This window comes from Salvia hispanica, chromosome 4 (assembly GCF_023119035.1).
Source record: "Salvia hispanica cultivar TCC Black 2014 chromosome 4, UniMelb_Shisp_WGS_1.0, whole genome shotgun sequence".
Classification (NCBI taxonomy): Eukaryota; Viridiplantae; Streptophyta; class Magnoliopsida; order Lamiales; family Lamiaceae; genus Salvia; species Salvia hispanica.
This window is the reverse complement of record NC_062968.1, coordinates 5,912,918-5,937,086: the sequence shown is the minus strand read 5'-3', so window position 1 is coordinate 5,937,086 and position 24,169 is coordinate 5,912,918. Positions and strand designations below refer to the sequence as shown.

Sequence of the window (24,169 nt, the reverse complement as noted above, 5' to 3'; positions counted from 1 at the left end):
TCAACCTCTGCACGAAAATTTCAAGGTATGTTTTCTTTTTGGTAATTTACTCACGTCCCGACCGACTCTACAAACTTATTTCACACTTTGTTGTAAATAAGTTTGGGGGGATGAAGTGGTGGACCGTGAGTTTAGGTTTTTGTTTTAGGTTTTTAGTTTGTTTTGTTTTTGTTTTTCAAAAAAATCTCGTAGGTGAAATTTGTTTTCCAAAAATGTCTTGAATCCATGTCATGAGCTTAACATGAGTAGAAACACGCATGCTAAGGGACACATTAGACTGAGTTGCCGATGATATTCAATTCCATCTATGTTTAAGTATGGCTTGACGTTTTGATTTGATGGTTTGGTGAGAAGGTGCATAATTAGTGAATTGGTTGTTCGCCTCAATTCCATCTATGTTCGCCTTGTTTTTACTTTGTTTCTTCTCTAAGTTAATCTTGACGCTTCATGAATGAGTGACACAATCGTGTGTGATACTTGCTACATAATCGTGCGAGGAGGTTGGCGAGTTAGATCCACTTAGTAGACACTACAGTTAGCTTCCCTTAAAACGGCACTGTTAATTGAGAGTGAGGACTTTTCAAGGGTCTTAGGAGCTTTTAGGAGTTACGGATCTAGGATTGACAACCCTAGTGTTAGTAATCTACGCTTGTGCCGCATGGGAAAAACTTATGTGACTTGTTCTATCGAAGTATAAACTGTGCTAGGGTATTGTAGTTGGAATTTATATAACCATAATTGTGAACGCACATCCCTGCATTCTCTTATCTCTTATACATTATCTTTGTGATTTAATTGCATTTAGTTGTTTACTTGCTTTTAATTGTTTTTACTTTCAAAATTCCAAAATTCTCTTGTTTCTCTAGATAGTATTTGACGCTAAGTACATAATAGCCAGTTGCAATTATATTCCCCGTGTTCGATATCCCGGTGACCTTTAGCTATACTAGATCTACCTTGTATACTTGTAGGTTTTTTTGGTGCTAATAAAAAGTGCATCAGCGGGTCGGCCGACTTCTCATACAAGGACAATGTGTCCTGAAGTTGCTTCATCATCTGCACTTCCAGGGTGTTGTTCAACGCCACTTAGGCCGGTCTGAGGCGGGATGCAGACGCGCCTGCAGCAGAGTGTTGGGAGGCGGATCTAGCGTATCGGATTGTGGACTGCTGACCATGTGGACGTGGGCACCGGGAGAGTGACAAGGGGGGCTCCTCCAAAACATCATCGTTGAGGTCGAAGGTCCTTGAGCCGCTACTACTGCTGTAGTTGCCGGCCCTGCCGAGTGTTGTACGCTTCGGCCCAGGAGCAATCTCTTCCTCGCAGATGGCTCTGAATTTCGGGGTTGCCTTCAGTATTGAACAAGTGCATCGACAACGCTTTTATGTCGGCTTCGCTGCTGCCACTCTCAGCAATGCGCATTTGGTTCTCGTATATGCCAATGAACCTCTTGAGGGCTGTAGTGATTCGGCTGAACATCTTCCGGACTTGGTCTTGTGTATGCTCGGCGCTACCTGGTGGTTTGAATTCATTGTACACCAAAAGGACGCGCTTCCAGAAGCATACGTCGGTCTGATCCGTGCCAACTATGGCACCCGTCTTTACCGCGTCCCAGGCCCTAGCAATAGCAACGGACTCCATCTCTGTGTACAGAGTCCCCCATCGACCACTACTGCCACCGCCATCTCTGCCCCCACTGCGAGACCCGCCACCGCGGCCGCCTTGCTGCTCTCCGTCGCCGTCGGCTGCCTTGTCTCCCACCGCCACCGTGGCTTCGCCCCCCACCGCCGCCGCTTTGCCACCCTCCCCCCCGTCTCCACACGTCCGGTTGTCGGGGTCTCCGGTGTCCCCATCAATTCTTCCCATGTGAATCTATCAGATTCATCCAGAAGAGATTGATTGGAATGGAATTGGGAGGATTGGAATTGGGAGGATTAGAATTGGGACGAGAAGTTTATTGCGTCCATGTTGGGTCAGTAGTCCTCAACCCCGATTGGGTACGACCCATATACCTCTGCTGATCAACGGGGGACTGACCCCGGTTTTGGGGTGTTTGTTGCCACGGTGCCGGCGATGACGGACTCCACATTTGGGATGGAGGGGAAGTGGGAATCGATCTCCAGTGTTGGTGAGGTGGAAAGCTCCCGTATTCCGAATCTCCATAGCCGGGAGAATTATCATCTCCTCCTTACATTTTTCGAAAGTTGTATAAAAATTGAAGAGAATGGGATAAAATGTGTGTGAGATAAAAAAGAACAGTGGAATTAGGTATTTATAAAAAAAAATCGAAAATATGTTTAAAAAAATGTCAAAATTGGGGGAGCTGCAGCTCTCGGCTGCTACAATAGGAGAGTCGCGGCCCCTGCCCAAGCGCCGCAGCCGAGTCACCGGCGTGGCTCCTTCCTGGGCACTCTCCCCTGTCGCAAAATCTTGTGGCTCACACTATAGGGAGCCGCAGCCGAGCCATGACCTCCACTAGCCGCGGCTCTCCTATAGTGGATACTCTTAAGGCATCCACAACAGGATTACTCATTAATCCCATCGCGCCACAATTCCCATGCACCACGTCACCATTCATCTCTTTTCGTGCACTTGGCCATAACTCCCACAATAGACATCATCTCTCCACCCAAGAATATTAAATTACATTATTCATTGTTTTACTTGTAAAATTGAAATACGAATACACAATATATAACTTGAAATGGCATCATAGATAATAAAATAAAATTATGAGTTCATCGAAAAGAAACTAAAATTAAGACTTCATGGAAAAGAAACTAAAATTACGACTTAATTGAAAATCTAGTATATGGAGTAAAATTTTTTAGCTTCTCCTGAAGTATGCTCAAAAGGAGGTTGTGCACTTGGAGCTCCTCCTTAGTCATCTTCGACGTATCCTTGACTTGCACTTGGTAGTATTGTTCGATGGTTGTATTCACGTCGATGTACCGAAAAATGCTATCTAGAGTTGGGTTTTGTTGACGGCTCTGCACAGTGCATGGAGATTATATGTTCCGAATTTCTTGAGTAATTACAGAGTTTTGCCCAATTTTTGAAAGATTTTGGGCAGTGCATCTACAACCAAATCAAGTGCCCGATTAAGAAGTGCATTTTCATCTGGCGCCGAATATTTTGTTTTAGGTGAGTGAAATATTTTCATCATGCGCTGAATGAAGGGGTTGGCAGCGGAAGCATAAATAAATCGATTACATAATAATCCTGACCTATTTAGCAGATTATTTCGATAAATTCTATTCGCGCAATTATCACATGTATCATGCTCACAACTTGAATTCATACACGTTTTAGCATAAATGAAATCCTAAAACATGTTCCTACGGAGTTAGCCAATTTACCTTTCTGATTCTCCAAAGAATCGAAGATGTCTCGCGCCTTCTCCACGTGAAATCTTGATTACTAGACCACGGATCTTCTGACTGGTTCCCGGACAGTGCGTTCATATCAGTGTGGGCTGATCTCACCAAATTACAAGGACTTGAATAATGGAGGACAGAAAGAACTGCTCACGGAGGGAGCTGAAGGACGAAAATTTCGTCCTCTCCTATACACTGAAGGGGACAAATTTTTAGTCTCTACAATTATGTGTGTTCTGTCTCCTTTATTCTCCTGTTTATATTAAATCACATATTGGGCCCAGTCAGGGATCTATGGAAGGCTTTGGATATGGGCTCCCCCAATTAGCTTTTCTCTAATTAAATTGAACCCACAATTTAATACAAGCTTATATTGGAATATTACGAACAGCCACTATAGAAGTAATATTGCACTCCCCATCCAAATCCGAGATTACAAGTAATTCGGGTTTCCAATATTTATTATTATTTATTTCCCGCGCTTAAGATGGAAACGTTCATTAATTAATTAGTGTCTGCTATGAACTTAATTAATTAACATATTTACTCCAAGAGTGGACTCGGCAAGAAACACTTATTTATAATTCATAGAGTAATCAAATTCAAACTAGCTAGGTTCCGAATAATAAAGTCCTCGTTTCGAGCTCCTCTTGTGAACGTTATCAAACGAGACTCAGCCCACGCACGATTCAATATAATAGCAATCCTAGCACCTCTAGATATTAACCTACACTACCCAATATGCTAGGATTCTTGGGTTACAAAAAACCCGCACCTATTGGCAAGTCAAAGTAGTGCTCAATCAATACCGTATGCTCAATGCTAACTTACATTGATTAAGAAACAAATTATCAAGACCTCGTCTTTCAGTAGACAGCATAAAGACTCGTCTTGCTGTTAGATCAAATTCAATGCTATACCACACCAACGTCATCTTATTTAATTAAGACTTAGAAATAATCGGACTGACATTGCAACCTTTCACGATAGGTAGTCTAGGCTCATCTAGGTTGTGAAATTCTTATTTTCTTTGTTCAGAACTGACCGTGTTACCTTATAGTGGACGACGCCCATAACCGGTCTACTAAAACAAAGACTTAGACTTTGTTACGTTGATTATACATTTAAATATGCAATAAAAATTCGTTAAATGTAAAACATAACAACATTACAACAAAAAAAATATGTTGCATTAATTGGAAAATAAACTATAGAGTTTTGCAGTATCCAATCACTCGAAATGTGATTTCTAGTATACAAACTCTAACACCGAATTCATATTTTGTTTTAGCTGTATGAAATATTTTTATCCGGCGCCAGGTTGAAAAGATGAATGTGTGAAATGAGGAATGGGTTGTGAATAAAAAAATAAAAAAATATCCCACCTATCCCCCAAAAACCACCCCTCGTCTCCCTCTCCTGTCGCGGTTAGGCAACTCTCAACGGGCGTCGCTAGGTTCCGCGACCCTCTCGCCCGCCCATCACGCGACCCTTGGAGTGACGGAGTGGTCGTTGCGGCTCCCCTAGTACCCTCCATTGCGAATGCTTTATTGGCCTCTACTTCAAACACCACCACCCATGATATTATAGTTATGTGATGGCATTTGAATTATAATTAATTTCAAGGGATTTCCAATTTAATGAACTTGAAGTCCATTTGAAACAAAATCCAATTCTTTGAACTGATTTTATGTAGGACTAAGTATGAAATTGACCTAACATTATTTGAAAATGACTTTATGCTCATAAACGAATTGTTTGTGGAAATTCTTGTTTCTATAGGACCATTTGTATCTATCTGAATCAATATCATGATTCATGAATCTTTTATTGGTTCAAGTAGGATTGTACTAGATACGTACAACACCGTAAAATGTACTTCCTCTTTCCATGAAAAATAGATCATGTTTGCCATTTTTTGTTGTCCACGAAAAATAGACCAAGTTTGAAAAAGGACCCCATATTTGCTACCTAACACAATTAAACACTACTAATAATATGAACCTCACATTCCACTAACACTACTTGTCTCTTACTTTTTTCCCTTCTTTCTTACTTTACCAATTTCACATTAAAACCCGTGACATTCACAATGTGGTCTATTTTCCGTGGACGAAGGGAGTATAAGTTTTACATAATAATTACTCTCTCCGTCCTGCATTAGGAGTCATATTTAGTTATGACACAAGTTTTAAGAAATGTAAAGAAAAGTGAGTTGAATAAGTTAGTGGAATATAGGTCTCACTTGTATATATTAGTTTCATAATAAAATGTGAGTAGAATAAGTTGGTGGAATGTGAGGTCTACTTATCATTTATGATAAAAGTGAAATAAGACTTTTATTGAGGGACGTAGGGAGTATATATGTAAAATAGAATGTTTTTGAAGAATTTTGAATGATAATTCTTGAATGTGCAATGGACCGTGTGTTTAAGCTATCACGGGGAATATACTAATGCTTAATATGACTTGGCTTATCCACAAAATTGTATCCCAAGATCTTAAATCGTCTAATTAAAGTTGATGGCTCTTCAAAGAGGAAAGATCATAGTAATTTTATGAAGTTTTTATTTTGGAATGTCCATAGTTTCTCATTTCATTTCTATTATTTTTTATGCACACAGGTATAACTTACGATCAATTAATTATTTTACTCAACTTTTATTTTTATTTTTGTTGGAAATATATAGAATGTAGGTGGGAGGGTGGTCCATTTCAGTTTGAGGATACCACAATAGATTTTCTGTCACGGTAATAGTAATACGTAAATTACATAATATACACTCATGCACTTCATATATATTGGAATCATAGATTAAATGTGCCCGGTCAATGGGCTTTGATCAGATAATAAATGTGATGAGACATTTAATTTCGAAATTAAATGATACAGCGTCGGTCTACATTCCGCGTAGATGGACGAAGTATATTCACTTTCTCAAATCCGATTCCCGGTGAGTGAGAAATAGTGAATTAAAGTTGGGCACGATTGAGCTTCATTCAATCTTGGAGTCTTGAGTGTAGGAGCAATCAACTAGTGTTAGTTGTCCCACAATGGAAGTGAGAGCCTCTTTTGAGGTGTACAAATTAGGTGATCAAGCTGATCCGGTTGTAAAGCCGCCCTGATCAAGCTGGCGGAGTCAAGTGAACTAGTCAAGCTGAGTGCAGTCTTGATCAAGTTGATCAGCTGAAGCTAGCGAAGTCTAGCGACGTGACCAAAGCTGGCACAGTCCAGTGAACTGATCAAACTGAGTGCAGTCTTGATCAAGTTCATACCAAAGCTGGCACAGTCCAGTGAAATGATCAAGCTTAGTGCAGTCTTTATGATCCATGATGACAGCTAGGGGTGGGTATTCGGTCGGTTCGGTTAATAACTGAACCGACCCCAAAATTCCATAAAAAAACTAACCGGAGCCGACCCGATCTTTGGTTCGGTTACTTAATTAACCGACCGATCGGTTCTAACCGAACTAACCAAATTGGTTTATACTAGTTTTAACATACTAGTTTTAAGCACTTTATTATCTTATTTTTAAAATAATGTTTTGACACTTGACTTTGAGATATTTGATAGTGACACAAATTAAAATTGACTTTTTTTAACATTGCAATATGACTTATGAGACTTTAATAAAATTTAGAAGTAAATTACAATTTCTTCTATTATTAATTAAAAATATAATAAATATTAAAATTATTTATGGTTTTAACTTTTAACTTGTTATCTACTTTTTATTATTATTATTATTATTATTATTATTATTATTATTATTATTATTATTATTATTATTATTATTATTATTATACTCCTATTTACAAGTAATACATATATTGTTTAGGCTCTTTAATAGACTTAAACTTTAACTGATCTAAAATTTGAAAACCTTTCTCAAATAATAAGTGAAAGGTTATCTTATTTTAGAATAGTAGTATTACTTAAGCACTTGTTAACTTTGAGAGATCTTATTTTTAAAATTATATTTAGAAACATTATTGAATTTGAGATATTATAAGTATAAGTAACTGATCGTACACAAATTAAAATAGACTTTTTTGACATTGCAAATTTGCAATATGAGACTTTGACAAAATTTGGAAGTAAATTACAGATTCTTCTATTGTGACAAAGTTTAAAAGTAAATTACAATTTCTTTTAATATTAATTAAAAATATAATTGAAATTATAATTGTTTATGGTTTTAACTTTTAACTTTTCATCTACTTTTTTATTATTATTATTATTATTATTATTATTATTATTATTATTATTATTATTATTATTATTATTATTATTATTATTATTATTATTATACTCCCATTTACAAGTAATACATAAATTGTTTAGGCACTTTAAAAGACTTAAACTTTACATGATCTATAATTTAAAACCTTTTCTCCAATAATAAGTGAAGGGTTATTCTATATTTAACATAGTAATACTTAAGCACTTTACTGACTTTGAGATATAAATTTATAAGTATAATACTTTAATTGATAGTGACACAAATTAAAATGGACTTTTTTAACATTGCAATACGAGACTTTGACAAAATTTAGATATAAATTACAATTTCTTCCATTGTGACAAAGTTTGAAAGTAAATTATAATTTCTTCAAGTATTAAATAAACATATAATTGAAATTAAAATTGAATTTAATTTGGTTATCGGTTATAACCGACGGTTACCGACTTAGAGCAAAAACGTATAACCGGTACCGAACCGATAACCGACCGATTCCGGTTTGGTTCTCGGTTAACCGATTAATCGAAAACCGTTTACCCACCCCTAATGACAGCCATCAAGGTTAGTTGACCCCTACCGGTGGATTGAGCCTATAAATAGACTAGTCATTCTTGTATTCCAAAATGCCAGAATCAAAACTCGAAGCTTTGCCCGCACCTTATTACAGTTCGCCGGAGCTCGTTTCGACTGCGTGCTGCTTAGAACGAGAGGTGGCCGTTTTATTTTTGGGGGCGAAACGACAATCCGAGAGCACTACTGGGACGTATCTCGTCTTGCGGAAAGAGGACTCCTCGATTCGTCTAATCTTTCCTACGGTTTATTGTTTCAATTTTTTCAGTTGTAATTTCGTTTCAGTTTTCCATTTATATTCTCTCTTTTGGGTTGTATTACGCCCGACTTTTATCTTTTGTAATTCCAGAAATCCCAACAATACATTAGTATATATTATATGCATAATAACCTTTTAACTGAATGGTCACTTTTCCAATGATCAATTTGTAGACTTCTCCCCCAATATTTTAGCCTAAAATCTTACTCATTTGGTACATTATTTGTTTCAAACTAGAGAGAGGACATGTGCTATAAAGGAAAAGAAATTGACATTTGTACAGTGTACTAACCATACTTTTACTGAAATGATTGTTCATTTCTTATCGTATACTCTTTTCTAGCTATTTTTATTATATATTTTCTCTGTCCCATGTTACTTGAGGAGTTCCTTTTCGATACGAGATTTAAGAATGTTGTGTTTAATGAGTTAAATAAAATAGAAGAGAAAATAAATTAAAAGAGGAGAAAGGGAAAAGTAAAAGAAAGAATAAAGTAAGTGTGATTAGATTTTTTTTTAATAAAAAGAGAAATGACTCAAGTAACTTGGGACAACCCAAATTAGAATATGACTCAAATAACTTGGAACGAAAGGGGTACAAGAAATCTTTTTATATTAATCAAATAGATATAGATTGGTGAAGAATATTATCGAAATTTGGAACCATATAAAGTTGATTTCTTCTAATTTTAGTTGTTGTAGCTTACAACAACATATCTTGAGTATATTCTTCAAACAAGTTGTAACAATTTATTTGTCATGTCAACTAAGATTATAATTAAGTAGATTTAAAAAAGAGTGAATAGCAATAAGATAATCCAAATAATTAACTTTCTATAATGATTAATGGAACGGTGACTTGAAATTCGCACGGAGATTAGTGGGACCCATTTGTTTCATGTCATTTTTTTCTTGAAAACGATCAAGTTTTTGGCACGGTGACTTGAAATTCGCATGCTCCAACATTGGCTTGAAATTCACACAATTAAATTCGCACTCTTCAGCATATACTCGCATGAATATATCAGAACAAGAACATAGGAAAAGAGGAGGGTGGAGGCGGTGATGCCATGTACAAATTGGGGGTGATTTCATGTACTAATTATTTCATTTTCCACTAATTTATTGTTTATTTATATTTAATTTTGATTATCAGAGTACAAATTGGGGGTGATTTCATGTACTAATTATTTCATTTTCCACTAATTTATTGTTTATTTATATTTAATTTTGATTATCAGAGTAGGATATCACAACTAATTAACCTGGGCATTCATGCATGTGCACCACAATTAATCAAACAAAAAACTCTAATTTAAATGGACTAATTAATTTTTGGAAGCTGGAACACACTAACAATTTTATTTTATTTTTTTTAGGATTTCTGGTACCACAATAGAATTTCTGGTACTGCAATCAATTACATAAAGTTCAACTTTCAATGTAAAGCAGGTGCTTCTCTCCTGCGATTGTCCTCATTGGAGTATTATTTATTTTCCTTTATTTTTTGGGGTAGGTTTTATGTTATCGATTTATAATATGATGTTTATAAAGTTTTACTATATAACTATATGAGTTGTTCCAATTTTATTATGTTGTTGCAACGCACAAATGAATGAAATTGATTATCTGTATTTGTAGTTTTGTACTATGACATAATATGGTAGTGAAACATTCCATATTTTCAAATATATTTGGCTAAGTTTCTTAAGTTGGGGAAAGGGGGTGGGAGGTTTAATGCACCTTGATTGTTAATATAAAAATGAAGAAAAAAGAAGAGGGAAAATATAGTAATACCAACATAAGGTTTTAAAAAAATGGAGCTGAAAATAGAATAGAAAATTATAATAAGGAAAATAAAGTAACAAAGACTAGAAAAAGTATTAGAAAAAACTAAACCAAATAAAATAGAAAAATAGCAATAATAGTAATGAAGGAGGCTCGCATAAGAGGAATAACATTTGAATACCTTAATTTAAATAATTATAAGAATGATGTTGTCCTTAATCAAGGTAGTAAAAAAAGTTTTCACACTAATGTATTAATTTCACACGCTAGTAATGGTTGACATTCATATCTAATACGAGTAGTTCAAAATCATTAGAACCAAGAACCTACCTATATTTATGTTGTTTTATAGTCCAACATAAATAAAAAAATCTAAATTATCTCAATCCAGATTATCCTTCAAAGCTGATTTTCCCAGGATGTCTTCATATCTAGATTTCTCTATTTAGGTTATTATAAAAAGTTGCTTGTATACAAACTGTTGCCATTAAGTGTGCATAAGCAGAAATCACAACACTATAACTCTAGAATATAATTATTTCTGCCTCTGTCAATATATTTTTAATTATAATGGCAGATATACTAAAAGATGTAACTGAATGTCCATGTAATAACTTCAGCCGTCAATAACTCGTCACTTTAACTAGCTAATATTTGTAGTTTTATACTATGACATAGTAATAAATATGATAGTGAAACATTCCATATTTTCAAATATATTTGGTCTATAGGTTTCTTTAGTCGGGGAAAGGGGATGGGTGAGGGCTGCACCTTGATTCTATGTTAATACTTATTGAATTTTGATAATATAAGTTTTTTTTGAAGCGTAAAAATGATGGTACGTGAGTTTGTAAATAATAATACTAACAATTTAAACAAGGTAAAATAAACACTACAAACCAATAAATGACACAATGACACGAAGATTAACTAACAAATAACAAAAATGTATAGTTATTACTAAGCCTTCAGTGTTTATTTTTAAAGATAAATTGCAACATTAATACATTATACATTTAAATATTTGAAATGAAGGTGAAAAAAAAATCTAAAGAGATGGAAGCTCAGAATTCAGGAGTTCTATATCATTCTAGTATGTGAATATGGTTCTGAGATAAAACGTAGATCATAAACCTGAAGTACTAGAAAGACTTTAGAGATGTATCTACTCTTGTTGTGCCCAGAGACTTTCAAAGAACCAATCTCCAATCCCCACTTTAATAGATACCATGTTTGTGCTAATGTTTAACGCTGCAATATATGAATGGACAACTTCCCCCAACCAAAAAATGAAAGATGGAGGAAAAGGTGTTTTGCATTTGACATCACTTTATTCTTTCAAGAATTCAAGATCATTATAACGTTAGTACATTTATGTGTAGAGAAATGTGACGTCCCAACCATCATGCAAAGATAACGAAAAGGTATGAACAACTTTTAGCATAAGCTGAAGAGCATCTCTGCAACCATTGGAACTCCCTTTAGGGATCTAACCAGAGCTTATTGGATTTGCATCAAGCAAATTATTGCCTCAATACACTGTAGTTTTGGATATTGTTGAACCGGAACCGAACCGCGAGGGTGTTTCTCGATTACGGTTTCGGTTCTAAAACCGCCGGTTTCGATTTCGGTTCCGAACTGGCGGTTTTCCGTCGGTTTTTTGCAGTTTCGACTTGATTTCAAGGTTTTCCGGCGGTTTTTTGCGATTCCGGCACGGTTTCGGTTCGAAAATTTTTGAACCTGAATCGAACCACGGTTCAAAAATCGACGGTTTCGGTTCGAGTAAATTCTCACGGTTTCGGTTCGGAACTGTAACCGCCGGTTACGGTTTCAGTTTTAACCACCGGTTCGGTAAACCTTGGGTAGGTCTATCCGCAATCCCATGAGTTTTAATAATGATGGCAAGAGTAGTTATTGAAATCCGATTTATAATTTCCGTGAACTCGGTTGGATTCTGTGAGAGCACATTGACAAGACAAAAGTAAGTTTGACCTGGGTCTACCAAGGCAATCTATTAAAGAAAACTAAACTGATATTTTCTGCCACCTTTCCATCCCTCTTCACAAAGAAAAGTTCCCTCATTGATAATGTAAGATTCATGCATAAATTCTCAGCCAGCCGAAAAGCACGATGTTCACCACGTTTTCTCTTCAATGTAGTTTCTTCAAGTACTCTACAACACAACCATTCACTTTTCCAACTCCAACTCCACCTCCACTTTTGCAATTTTCCCCTCCATCTAGGTCTGAATTTGCTCATGGACTATTCCTCTCTCCACTAACTCTTATGTTAAGACCTAACAAACACAAAACACATAGCTAGTCTATCTTGCATACACAAACACATAGTTACTGTTTATATGTAGACTTACATGTTTGTTAGCATTCCCTGCTTGAACGTTGCTAGCAGTTTTCTGTTGATTCACATTTATTGGCATAGCATGAAGTTGTTGTAGCATGTGATCAGTTTTCAGGCCGGCGGCATCTCCAAGGGGAGAGGTAAATGAAGAGGTAAAGTTTTATATAACTACCAAATTTACCTTTTTTCATGAAAAATCATTTTCCAAGTGGAGAGGTATTTGAAAATGTATTATACATTTTCCCATTTAGAAGAGGTATCTTTACACTCTCTATCAACGGAGAGGTAAAATCTTATAACGATCATATTTTCCTTCTTTTTCATGAAAAATCATTCTCCAATGGGAAAGGTATTACACTTTATGTCTTTTAATGCATTTTGTACTATTATTTTATTTTAAAAAGTGATTTACCTTCTCATATATACATTTTTTCCTTTGGAGTGTGTTATAGTGATGTGAATATAAGAACAATCAATTTTTTGGCACGGTGACTTGATATCCGCATGCTCCAGCATTGCTTGAAATTCGCACGGTTAAATTCACATGGTGCTTTAAATTCATACGCTCCAACACATACTCACAGTGACTCACTCTCACATTGTTCTATTAGAATGATTTTATATTCGCACGGTGCTTGCGACATAATCGCGATGATGGACGATGGGTTAGGTAAGTAAACACCGAATATAGTGAATGCAAATAGATAAAAGTCCCACCTCGAATAGGCTAGAAGCCTCTTCTCTCTCTTAATCTCTTGTAAGACGTCACCGACTCTTGATTTGACAAAACCAAACGACCCACGGAATTCAGTGACATGAGGGCCGATGTTGACATAGTGGGCGCGTACGTTCGCCAATGATCTACTGGCATACGCTGCAATACGCTCACACTGCATGTTGCATTGGTCATCGTTGTCTCTCATGTCTATCATAGACTTAGACTTCTCGGCTATCTCTCCCAAGAAGGTCAGCTTCTGCTCCAAGTTTCCTTGCTCCAGGTCTCCTTCAGGGGCTTGCAGAGCATCTTCTTCGTGTCGGAGGTGAAACTCCAACAGCTCAGCGGGAGTGTAGGACACCTGATTAAGGCGTGTTGTGACATCCGGTCGTGGTCGATAGAGGAAAGGGAATGCCATCTATGCATCACAATAATGTTGGGTCAAAATTCAATTTAAAAACGATGACCATTAAAATTTGACTGATCCGTCTGTTTTGGACTGGTTGTGGTCCACGTTGAAATGTTTGAGATACAAAAATTCAAAACATATTGTCTAGGGTGGAACCAAAATTATAAAATGGTCATATGTTCAGGACCAATTTTGGCCTTTTTCTCTTTATAAATTATACTAGTACTATAAAAAAAAGTGAATTTATGTGCAAATATGATTTCACATAAATATGGTGCAGTAGGTAAACTTGGTTCAAACATCAAATAAGCAAATGCCAACTGACCAACCCAATATAAAGTAAATGAAAACCAAAAAATACAAAAAAAAATTAATAATTAAATAAAATAGAAACAAGTACACCTGTAATAAAAGGTTGAAATGAATACAATACAAGTAAATAAAAATTAAATATAACATTCAAAAAAATGAGAAAACTATGAAAAGTTCAAAATACGCAAAGCAAGCCAAATGTTTTTATTAGATTGATGAGAATCGTCATCTTTTTTTCTCCAAATCTTATTGCCAGAGATTCACTCTCGTGTCTCAATGTTCTTCATGAATTGAGCTCTAATAACCAATTTAGTCATACTAGAAAATTACTTTGCTTAGTTTATTAACATACGAATTAAATTGAGGGTGTCAGGTTGATTTAGAAATAATGAAGAATTTCTCATTTATTTAAAGTGTTTGGTCATAATAATGTACTACGGGCCCATATCAAATTAATAAAAATATTTCATAATAAAAATGTTGAAGGGAATCACAAATCGAAACCAAAACCCTAACTTTTAAACCCAGATAATCCGGAGGTGGTGAAGAGAATTTGGGAATGAATTAATGGTTTGGGAATGAATCAATTTTTGCCACATTGACTTGAAATTCGCACGCTCCAACATTGCTTGACATTCGCACGGTTAAATTCATATGGTGTTTTAAACTCGTACGCTCCAACACATACTCACAGTGACCTCCGTATTGTTCTAGTATTATTTTATACGAGTAAAAAAAAGAAATAAAGAATGAGAGAGAGAGATATATATTAGCCATATAAGGGAACTTAAGCTTTTCCTTGCTTTTATGTGTTCAATGTTGGAAACAAATGAATATTTCATGGTATTTTAAGAAGAAAAGAAAGAAAAATTATATTTAAAAGAGAGAGAATGAATAATTATATTTGCCCTCACGATGGCTTGTATTGTACTCCCCATATTTCTTGATGAGAGATGCTTCCAACAAATGGCGAAAGGGTAGACAGCGAATGGAGGGAACCCAATTATTTCAAACAGGCGTGGAGAGTTCTACTCTACCTTGGTGGGATATGGTGGAATATTTTCAATGATGCGGCAAAGGAGTATAAGAAAGAGTTGGACGAGATCAAAATCACAGCAAGGTGGCTTGACCAGGTCGCAACCCTAGTCTTCAAAGTACTCGACGAAGAAATCGTGCCCACCGCTGCTGAATCCAGTCCCTCCACTCACGCTGGTCTCTCCTCTTTTGATTCTGATGCTGAAGCCAGTCCCTCCTCTTATGCGGGTAAAGCTAAATGTGCTTGAATAAATATCCATATTCATTCCAAAACTTATAAATATTGCAGAATAATACCAAAACTTATAAATATTTCAAAAGAAGGCCAAAACTTACCTTTTATATATGTATACATATGCATTTAGAATGAATAGTGTAAATTAATATGCGAGGCTTGGGTGGGAGCATGGCAGGAGAAGTGAGCTTTGAAGCTCTTAGAATTTTAAAATTTTGTATTTTCACCAAAACATAGACAAATCAAACAAGTTACGCGTTCCGTCCCATAAAAATATGAATATTATAGATAACACGTGAAATAATGCATTATCGATAAGTAAAAGACGAATAAAAAGATAGTTAAAATAGTATTAGTGGATGATAGTGAGACTCACATTATTGGTAGTGTTTAATGGTGGACCCTAGTGGTATAAGTTGTAAATTAAATAGGTGAAAACTTTTTATAAATAGAAATGGGTTATTTATGGGATGAATAAAAAGAGAAATTGACCTTATTTAGGTATTTATAACATTCCATGCGAAATTCTAACCAATTTCATAAACAATAAACAAAATATACCATTTTTAATTTGATATATCTAACTGAATCTGAAATAAGTAATAAACTATTCCTTAATTAATGAAAATCCGAATCACTTTTACTAGTAGTATTTATATAGTAGGTCTCCGAATCCGAATTGGAATGAAATAAAGTTTGTTACATAAACCAGGACCCTATTAAAAATAGGGTTACTAAACGTTACAAGCGTGCCACCACGTAAAAAAAAAATCCTCTCTTCCTTCATCTTAGAAAAAGTCTCACAATTAGTTAGAATCAGCAAAGGCAGATTATGGGATTCAAATCTCTGTTCAAGAAGAAGAAGCAGGCGATCCCGGTCCCGATCCCGATCGAAGCCGCGCAGACGTTCGTGATGGCTGCGTCCCGCTCGTCGTCCCACAACGGGCGCGCCCGGATGGAGGATGAGCTCGAGCAGGTGTTCAAGAAATTCGACGCGAACGGGGACGGGCGCATCTGCGTGGAGGAGCTGGGGTCCATCATGCGCAGCCTGGGGCACCCGGTCCCCGAGGAAGAGCTCCGCAGCATGATCCGCGAGGTGGACTCGGACGGCGACGGATTCATCGACCTCCGCGAGTTCATCGAGCTCAACACCAGCAACGTGGACAACGACGAGGCGCAGGAGAACCTCCGCCACGCCTTCGACATATTCGACGCGGACAAGAACGGCGCCATCTCCGCGGAGGAGCTCCTCAACGTCCTCCGCAGCCTCGGCGAGGAATGCACGCTTGATGACTGCAAGAAGATGATCAGCGGCGTCGACATCGACCGCAGCGGCACTATTGATTTTGAGGAGTTTAAGGCCATGATGATGAAGGGCGGCCGCTTCGACCTTTCCAAGTCTGATTAGATTAATCAATGTTTTCTTCATCCTATCTTTAGATTTGTTTATAAATTTTTTTTATGCTTTTGTGTTATTTATTTATTATTTTTGTGTTAATTCATGCAATGTAGATCTGTTTTATTTAATTGAAACTCTTGTCTGGTGATTTGTTGACGATTAAAGCATATTTGTATTCAGTTTGCGACAATTCACCAATATTTTGTGACAAATCATGATTTTCTTTTGTGTTCTACTTTCACAATTATATTTTGATAGTAGTAGTTGTTATTCTGGAGTTTGGGTATTGGAGAGCTCATAATATAATGACAGAAAGAACATAAACACGGTCAAAATAAGAATATTCTAACTGTAGTTTTTGATACTGCGATTAAAGAGGAGATCGCAATAATAGTAGAACCAATCAAAATTCGTTATACTCCGCGTAATTAACAATTTTTCAAAAGGTTATTACACAATAATATTTATATCAAAATATGGTACTCAATAAATATGGCAATGTCAATCTGTATATAAAAGTAAAATCATTAATACCATAAATAATTTTCTTCTAAAACATTATAACCAAATTTGGCAGTATATTATTTAGCAACCTCTAAAATAGTTATTGAAAACTAATTGTGTTTATAATTAATATTGACAGATATAATCATATAAATGCCCATGAATATGGATATTATTGATAACGTCACAATTTGGTTGATGTATATGTAAATAACTACTCAACTCATGAGCAAAGAGGACGGATGAGCCTCCAAGATTTTGAAGCGATAAATATCAGTTCAAATTTAACATTTGACTTATGTGCCACATTTGACGAACTAAGTTCGCAGTTACATAGACAATTATATTGTTTAGTTTCGACAACCAAAATGATGTAAACTTTGTTTGAGAACTGAAGCAAGGTAAGTAAATGGGTTGGATTATGAAGAAATATTTTGGTCATGATAATTTAACAATTACTCTATCTCCTCAATTCTAATAAACGTTTTCTCTCTCTCTTCTTATTTTCTAGCAAAAGTCAAAGGCGAAAACTGCTAAAGCTCAAAGGTCGATTATTAAAATTTTTGTTGGCACATGTAGACTAATGACAGGATCGGCCGATTCAACATGAAACCGTGTCTGGCATGAACAAAAGCTTGAATGTTAGTAGTACTACATATTATAAAATTAAAAAATACTTCCATTTAAATTTTTATGAAATTTCAATTATTAAAATGATCGTAGTTTTTTTATTCTCCCCCTCCATTCACAAAAAACATTTCAATTTTTTATATTAATGTCCATCCACCAAAATTAGTTTCGTTTCATTTATCAAAAATTTTACATAGTCTTCTATTTTTGTCCATATTACTAATTACGCATTGAAGGCTGAGGCATTTCTTTTGCACGGGATTTAAGAAATATGTGTTTAGTGAGTTAAATAAAGTAAGAGAAAGAAGAGAGAGTAAAGTAAAAGAAAGAATAAAGTATGTGAAATTAGATGTTTTATTTTTAGCCTATAAAAGAAATGACTCAAATAATTTGGAACAACCCAAAATGGAATATGACTTAAGTAACTTGAGACGGAGGGAGTAAGATTTTTTGGTGGATGGAATGATTATTAAGGTACTTGTGTTGTTGTTATTATTATTATTATTATTATTATTATTATTATTATTATTATTATTATTATTATATCCGGAAGAAAATCACAAAGAAAGTTAACCAGTGTTATTTCTTTGAAAAAAGATTAAAGGACATAAACTTCAAGAAACTCGAGTTGAAATTAGTGTATTTTTAATCATTCAAATACTCCATTCGTCCCATAATAATTGTCACTCTTATTGTGGGCACGAGTTTTAAGAAATGTGAAGAAAAGTTGGTTGGAAAAGTTAGTGGAACGTGAGACCCACTTTTTTATATTAGTTTTATAATAAAATGTGAGACTAAATGATAAAAATGAAGTGCGAAAAAAATTATTATGAGACAGAAATGAAAAAGAGGGACAATTATTGTGGGAGTAATTTTTAAAGCAAGATAAATAGGGCCGATTAGCCCAAATGAGCCCATATACTAAACTCAAAGCAGAAAGAGCATAAATAACACTACCAAAGCCCAAAAAGGCCCATATAAAACCTGCAAACCCCTGGCCTTTTAGGGTTTTTTCTCTGAACGCAGATCTTTAAGAAGAGCTCTCTCTCTCTCACAGAAGCTCAGCTGCTGTTCCACCATGGCCGTCGGGTATTTCTCTATCATCTCCACCCATAAACCGATGGATTACACTCTTTTCTTATAATCTACGATTGATCAATTTTTGCTTGATTTGATGTAGGAAGAACAAGAGGATTTCAAAGGGGAAGAAGGGAGGCAAGAAGAAGGCGTGAGTTACCCTCTTCTTCAATTTGTTTACGTAATTTATTTATTTATTTTTGAAGTTATTTGGAAATGGAGTAAATGTTTTTCTCTCATTGTAGTGTCGATCCATTTGCAAAGAAGGAGTGGTATGATATCAAAGCCCCTTCAGTTTTCAGCAACAAGAATGTGGGGAAAACCCTTATTACCCGTACTCAGGGCACCAAGGTACCGTTTTTACTCTGTTTTCGCAGTTTTGCAGTATTAATTAGTGCCATTGTTATCCTAATTTATCTAATTTGAATGTTTGTGTTTGTAGAACAATGCATGGGTACTAATTATTCATTAATTAACTTTAAATCTTTATAAGTTCAATACACGTTTGACATATAATTAGACTCCAATTTATATCTTTGCTTTGCTTGGTTGTGTTGTAGGATTAGAATAATCTGGTTGTGGAAAATTTACACTGTGCTGGCTCTTGGGGAAATCTATAAATCCAAGATACTAAAGTTTAATATGTTCTCATCATCAACATAAACTGATCTCTGTTAATGACTGACATTTGTTCTATATGTCTAAACAGTGTTTTAAAGCAAAGTATGTATTTTTTTTGTTGGAATGTTTATCATGATCAGCTCTTCGATGATGGGACTGTATAGTATGCTAATCTTATAAACAAGATTTGTCTGTTACCATTGGTGTTTTTTTTTTGTTATGAGAAATTGTTGTAGCTGAGCTGCTACCAGTTTGTTAATGACATTATTGCTTCTCATCAGATAGCGTCAGAAGGTCTCAAGCACCGTGTGATTGAGGCGTCCTTGGCTGATCTACAAGGTGATGAGGATCACGCTTACAGAAAGATCCGCTTGAGGATTGAAGATGTTCAGGGAAAGAATGTCCTTACTAACTTCTGGGTATGCATAACTATAAGACTCTTACTTGGAGTTCGCTTTAGAGTAACATTGTTGACCTTGAATGTCCCCTATTCGCTTGTGTTATTTGCAGGGTATGGACTTCACCACAGACAAGTTGAGATCACTTGTCAGGAAAAGGCAATCACTGATTGAGGCACATATTGATGTCAAGACAACTGATGCGTATACTTTGCGCATGTTTTGCATTGCCTTCACTAAGAAGCGTGTAAACCAGCAAAAGGTTACATGCTATGCCAAGGGAAGCCAAGTTCGTCAGGTAAATACCTCGTGATTTTTCTTATACTGTATTGGATATTATGATTTCCATTGTTCATATGATAAATCAACAATAGATTATACTTTTAACATATTTTGCTTGTAATTTTTTAGATTAGGCGGAAGATGAGGGAGATTATGGTTAACCAAGCACAGTCCTGCAGTCTTAAGGAATTGGTCCTGAAGTTCATTCCTGAGTCAATTGGGAAAGAGATTGAGAAGGCTACTTCAAGCATCTACCCACTCCAGAACGTTTACATCAGAAAGGTTAAAATCTTGAAGGCACCCAAATTTGACCTTGGCAAGTTGATGGAGGTAAGTTGTGTTTTTTTTATTTCTCTAACTTTAGTTGGTAATATATAATCCCAAATCCCTCTAGTTTGACCCAAAGAGTACTCTTAAATGTAGTTCAGCCTGATATTTTCCATGTTCAGTAGGATAATGCAACCTCAGTAATTTGTGTATTTTTGTCCTGTAGGTTCATGGAGATTACACCGAAGATATTGGTGCAAAGTTGGACAGGCCAGCGGAGGAGCCAGTTGCTGAGCCGACTGAACTTGTTGGTGCCTAAATTGCATTGTTCTGAATTAACTCCATGTCTCTTCTGTTGCAAGTTTAGTTTTATCTCTATTTCATACAAACGTTTGCAGTTGGAGTTTTTGTAAGAGATTTTGTTTCTCCATGAGTAGGGAAATTATACTGAAAATCAGTCTTGTTGTGGTGGTTATATTTATGAATTCTCAGCCCTCATTTTTGAATTTTGTTATTGTTTCTCTGTTTTTATATACTTGTGGTGTTACTTTCTTAGCTTCCTACAATGTAAACCTTTGATATTATGATGTGATTCTAATAAGTCTCCAATTGTTGTGATATATCTATTGGTATGATAATTATGTGCAGTCTGCAACTGCCCAATCAAAAATAGTAGTTTAACAAGGTATATGACAATAATAAACTTTGCTCATGTCTGAGCTAAATATCGTTAAGCATTTGAATGGTTTTTTTCACAATTCATAATGATATTATTGGTATACACTGCACACATGTGTGTGTGTAATTTAGGGTAATTAATTTAGCAATGATTGTAGCAATAGCATCGACGGCGGAGGCCTTGACAATCGCCACCCTCGAATCCCTCGGTCTTGCAAACATCAGTGCATTTTATATCGTCCAAACATATTCCTGAAAATCTCTCGCTTTTATAGGTGCATACTTTTCCTTTTACACCTATATCTCGCCCATTCACATTCACTGCAAGAAGCCCTGTTACCACCAACATAGCAACAAAAATTAATACTGTCCACTAGAGACAAATTCTAAAAAGCATAATCTCGATGAATGCATACATATATACACTAATGAGTAATTAAAAATTTAAAATTAGCCTTGATTGATAAAAAATACTAGTAGTATAAGTCAATCCTTGTTACATTAAAGGATTAGTTTGTATCAAATACTCTTGATAACTTATTATTTGAGTTAATTTTGCTTGATTAATATCTTAACAAAAAATATGGGATTAAAAAATTATACTACTAATAATAAAGGATAATAAATACAGTCATGAAATATAAATGCCTCAAATTAAATGGGACATGCGGCGAATTTTATTATTATTATTATTGGTACTAATACTACTAAAATAGATTCCAAGAAAAATAGCCCGTTTAACTTAATGGATCTTTGTTAGCTTGTTAAATGAAATCAGGCAATATGGTATAGGTGAAGAAAAATACCAGTGGTGAGGACGAGCAGTAGAAAGAACACAACTCTAGTGGTCATAATTAATTAGATAAAACTATATTTTTTAAGAGAAATAGATATGATAGTGATAATCTTATCATCCTTGTGTGGTCTTATATATTAGAGAAAAGTGTACAATTAAATTATAGATAACACCTAACTAAGAATGAAAATCAATACTGATAAAGTATTCATCCTAATTATTGTACAAGGAATAAAGTTTCGCTATAGCAAAAAAAAAAAGTATATATGACATTATTGCACATTAATTCTCAACGTCGCATGCATGCATATTTTTCAAATTGAATCTAAGAATTTATCTGAATTAATTATGCCTTAGTAGTATTGTTGGATTGCATCTATCTATACATAAATAAAAGTGGAGATTATTATTGTACAAGGACTAAAGTTTCACTATAGCAAAAAAAAAAAAGTATTTATGACATTATTACACATTAATTCTCAACGTCGCATGTGATATCCAATAACTTTTAAGAGATTTTGCATAGATATTTTCAAACTGAATCATAGAATTTATCTGAATTAATTATTCATTAATGTATTGCTGGATTATATCTATCTATACATGAACAAAAGTGGAGTTTTGGAAGAAATAACAAAAATGTCACTGCAATTAATTTAAATTTATATAATTACTTTTGATATAATTTTAGATATAATTGATGCAAAATAGTAAAAGTAAATAGAGCGACAGTTTTTGACTTCATCCATTTATTAAAAGAGTAGTGATTTAGAGACATAATGTCTCTAAGCTATAATATCCTATGTCACTTTTCCATAATCTTATTTGAATATGTACTAATATATTAGATAAAAGGAAATAACTATTTATTAAGGAAGGAAAGCTAATCAAATTAACTATCTATAACTAATTAATACATGGTAACTACTATCAATTAATATTCACATTTTTTTTATCAAAATTTTAACCAATTGTCAACTATTTTCGCTACTTGATGAGTATTTATATATAAATATTTTATTATTAAATTTCTTAAAATTCTAAACAACTAAATTTAATTTATAAAAATAAAAAGTAAATTATAATTATAATAGTCATTATCATCTAATTATTTTATTATCAAATAGTTATAAAATTTGTAAGTTATAAAAAATACTTGATGTCTAATATTAAATAAATTAAAATGATATTAAATAGTAATATTTAAATTTTAAGTTATACTCCGTATAAATGATTATATATATTTAGTGTTACCATTCAACAAAAAATAGTCATTCAAATCAAATTATTTTATTAGTCATAAATAATCATTTAAATTATAAGTTATGGAAATAACTACATGTATTTACACTCAATTTCTTAGTGTTATCATTCAACGAAATAATAAATTTGCATTCAAATTTCTTAGTATTATCATTTAAAAGCTACTCCCTCCGTCTCATTTTAGGAGTCCCGGTTTACCATTTTTGGATGTCCCACTTTAGGAGTCCCGGTTGAAATATTCCATAAATGGTATTAGGCCCCACATTCCACTAACCTTTTCCCACTCACATTTTATTATAAAACTAATATAAAAAAGTAGGACCCACATTCCATTATCTTTTTTCACCTATATTCCTTTGTATTTCTTAAAACCCGTGCCGAACTCAACCGGGACTCCTAAAGTGAGACGGAGGGAGTATTAAATTTTTAAGTTGTATAAATAGCCACATGTATATATCAAGATATAGTGAACCGAGCGAAGAATTATAATATTTTATACTAGAAAAAAGAGAATATAACTCAAATAGTAAATATATGAGTTAAGAACATGTGATTATTTTCTTATAGATGTTCGATTATAGCATTCTAAATATTAAGAAATAAATAAATTAAATTTTTAACATAAAGAATTAAAATCATATCTAGAAACTCAATCAGTATGATTATTATATACTATGTATCAAATTTTAATTTATTGCATAATATAGTAAATGATCTTGTAACTCTAACAATTTATAAAGAAAAAGAGAACACATTAACTCTATATTTTTAGAATATTAAATAGATGAATTAAGAATATGTGATTTTTTTTATTAAGTTGTGATTATTTTTATTGAAACGGTACAATTCAAAACAGCATACCCAATTAGTATTAACACATATAATAGTGAATTGATTTAAGAACTCTAATGTTTTATTAAGAAAAACAGAAAATATAATTCACATGTCTTTAAC

General features: G+C 34.4%; 2 protein-coding genes across 2 annotated transcripts; both read left to right on the top strand.

Moving 5' to 3' along the window:
* Nucleotides 1-16,111: 16,111 nt before the first annotated feature.
* Nucleotides 16,112-16,855, top strand: LOC125218110 (probable calcium-binding protein CML25). The gene has a single exon (XM_048119710.1). The coding sequence runs from the start codon at nucleotides 16,133-16,135 to the stop codon at nucleotides 16,706-16,708; it is 576 nt and encodes a 191-aa protein (XP_047975667.1). The 5' UTR covers nucleotides 16,112-16,132; the 3' UTR covers nucleotides 16,709-16,855.
* A 1,940-nt stretch (nucleotides 16,856-18,795) lies between these two features.
* LOC125224321 (40S ribosomal protein S3a-like) lies at nucleotides 18,796-20,984 on the top strand. Its single transcript, XM_048127705.1, has 7 exons — nucleotides 18,796-18,922; nucleotides 19,014-19,061; nucleotides 19,156-19,261; nucleotides 19,813-19,950; nucleotides 20,042-20,227; nucleotides 20,341-20,541; nucleotides 20,705-20,984. The coding sequence occupies exons 1-7, from the start codon at nucleotides 18,912-18,914 to the stop codon at nucleotides 20,795-20,797; spliced, it is 783 nt and encodes a 260-aa protein (XP_047983662.1). The 5' UTR covers nucleotides 18,796-18,911; the 3' UTR covers nucleotides 20,798-20,984.
* Nucleotides 20,985-24,169: the final 3,185 nt, after the last annotated feature.

Excerpts from the sequence above, each read along its gene's own strand:
- LOC125218110 (XM_048119710.1), top strand. The coding sequence starts at position 16,133 with ATGGGATTCAAATCTCTGTTCAAGAAGAAGAAGCAGGCGATCCCGGTC.
- LOC125224321 (XM_048127705.1), top strand. Across the intron at positions 20,228-20,340 it reads AGGGAAGCCAAGTTCGTCAG|ATTAGGCGGAAGATGAGGGA; the intron begins GTAAATACCTCG and ends GTAATTTTTTAG. Across the intron at positions 20,542-20,704 it reads ACCTTGGCAAGTTGATGGAG|GTTCATGGAGATTACACCGA; the intron begins GTAAGTTGTGTT and ends TTTGTCCTGTAG.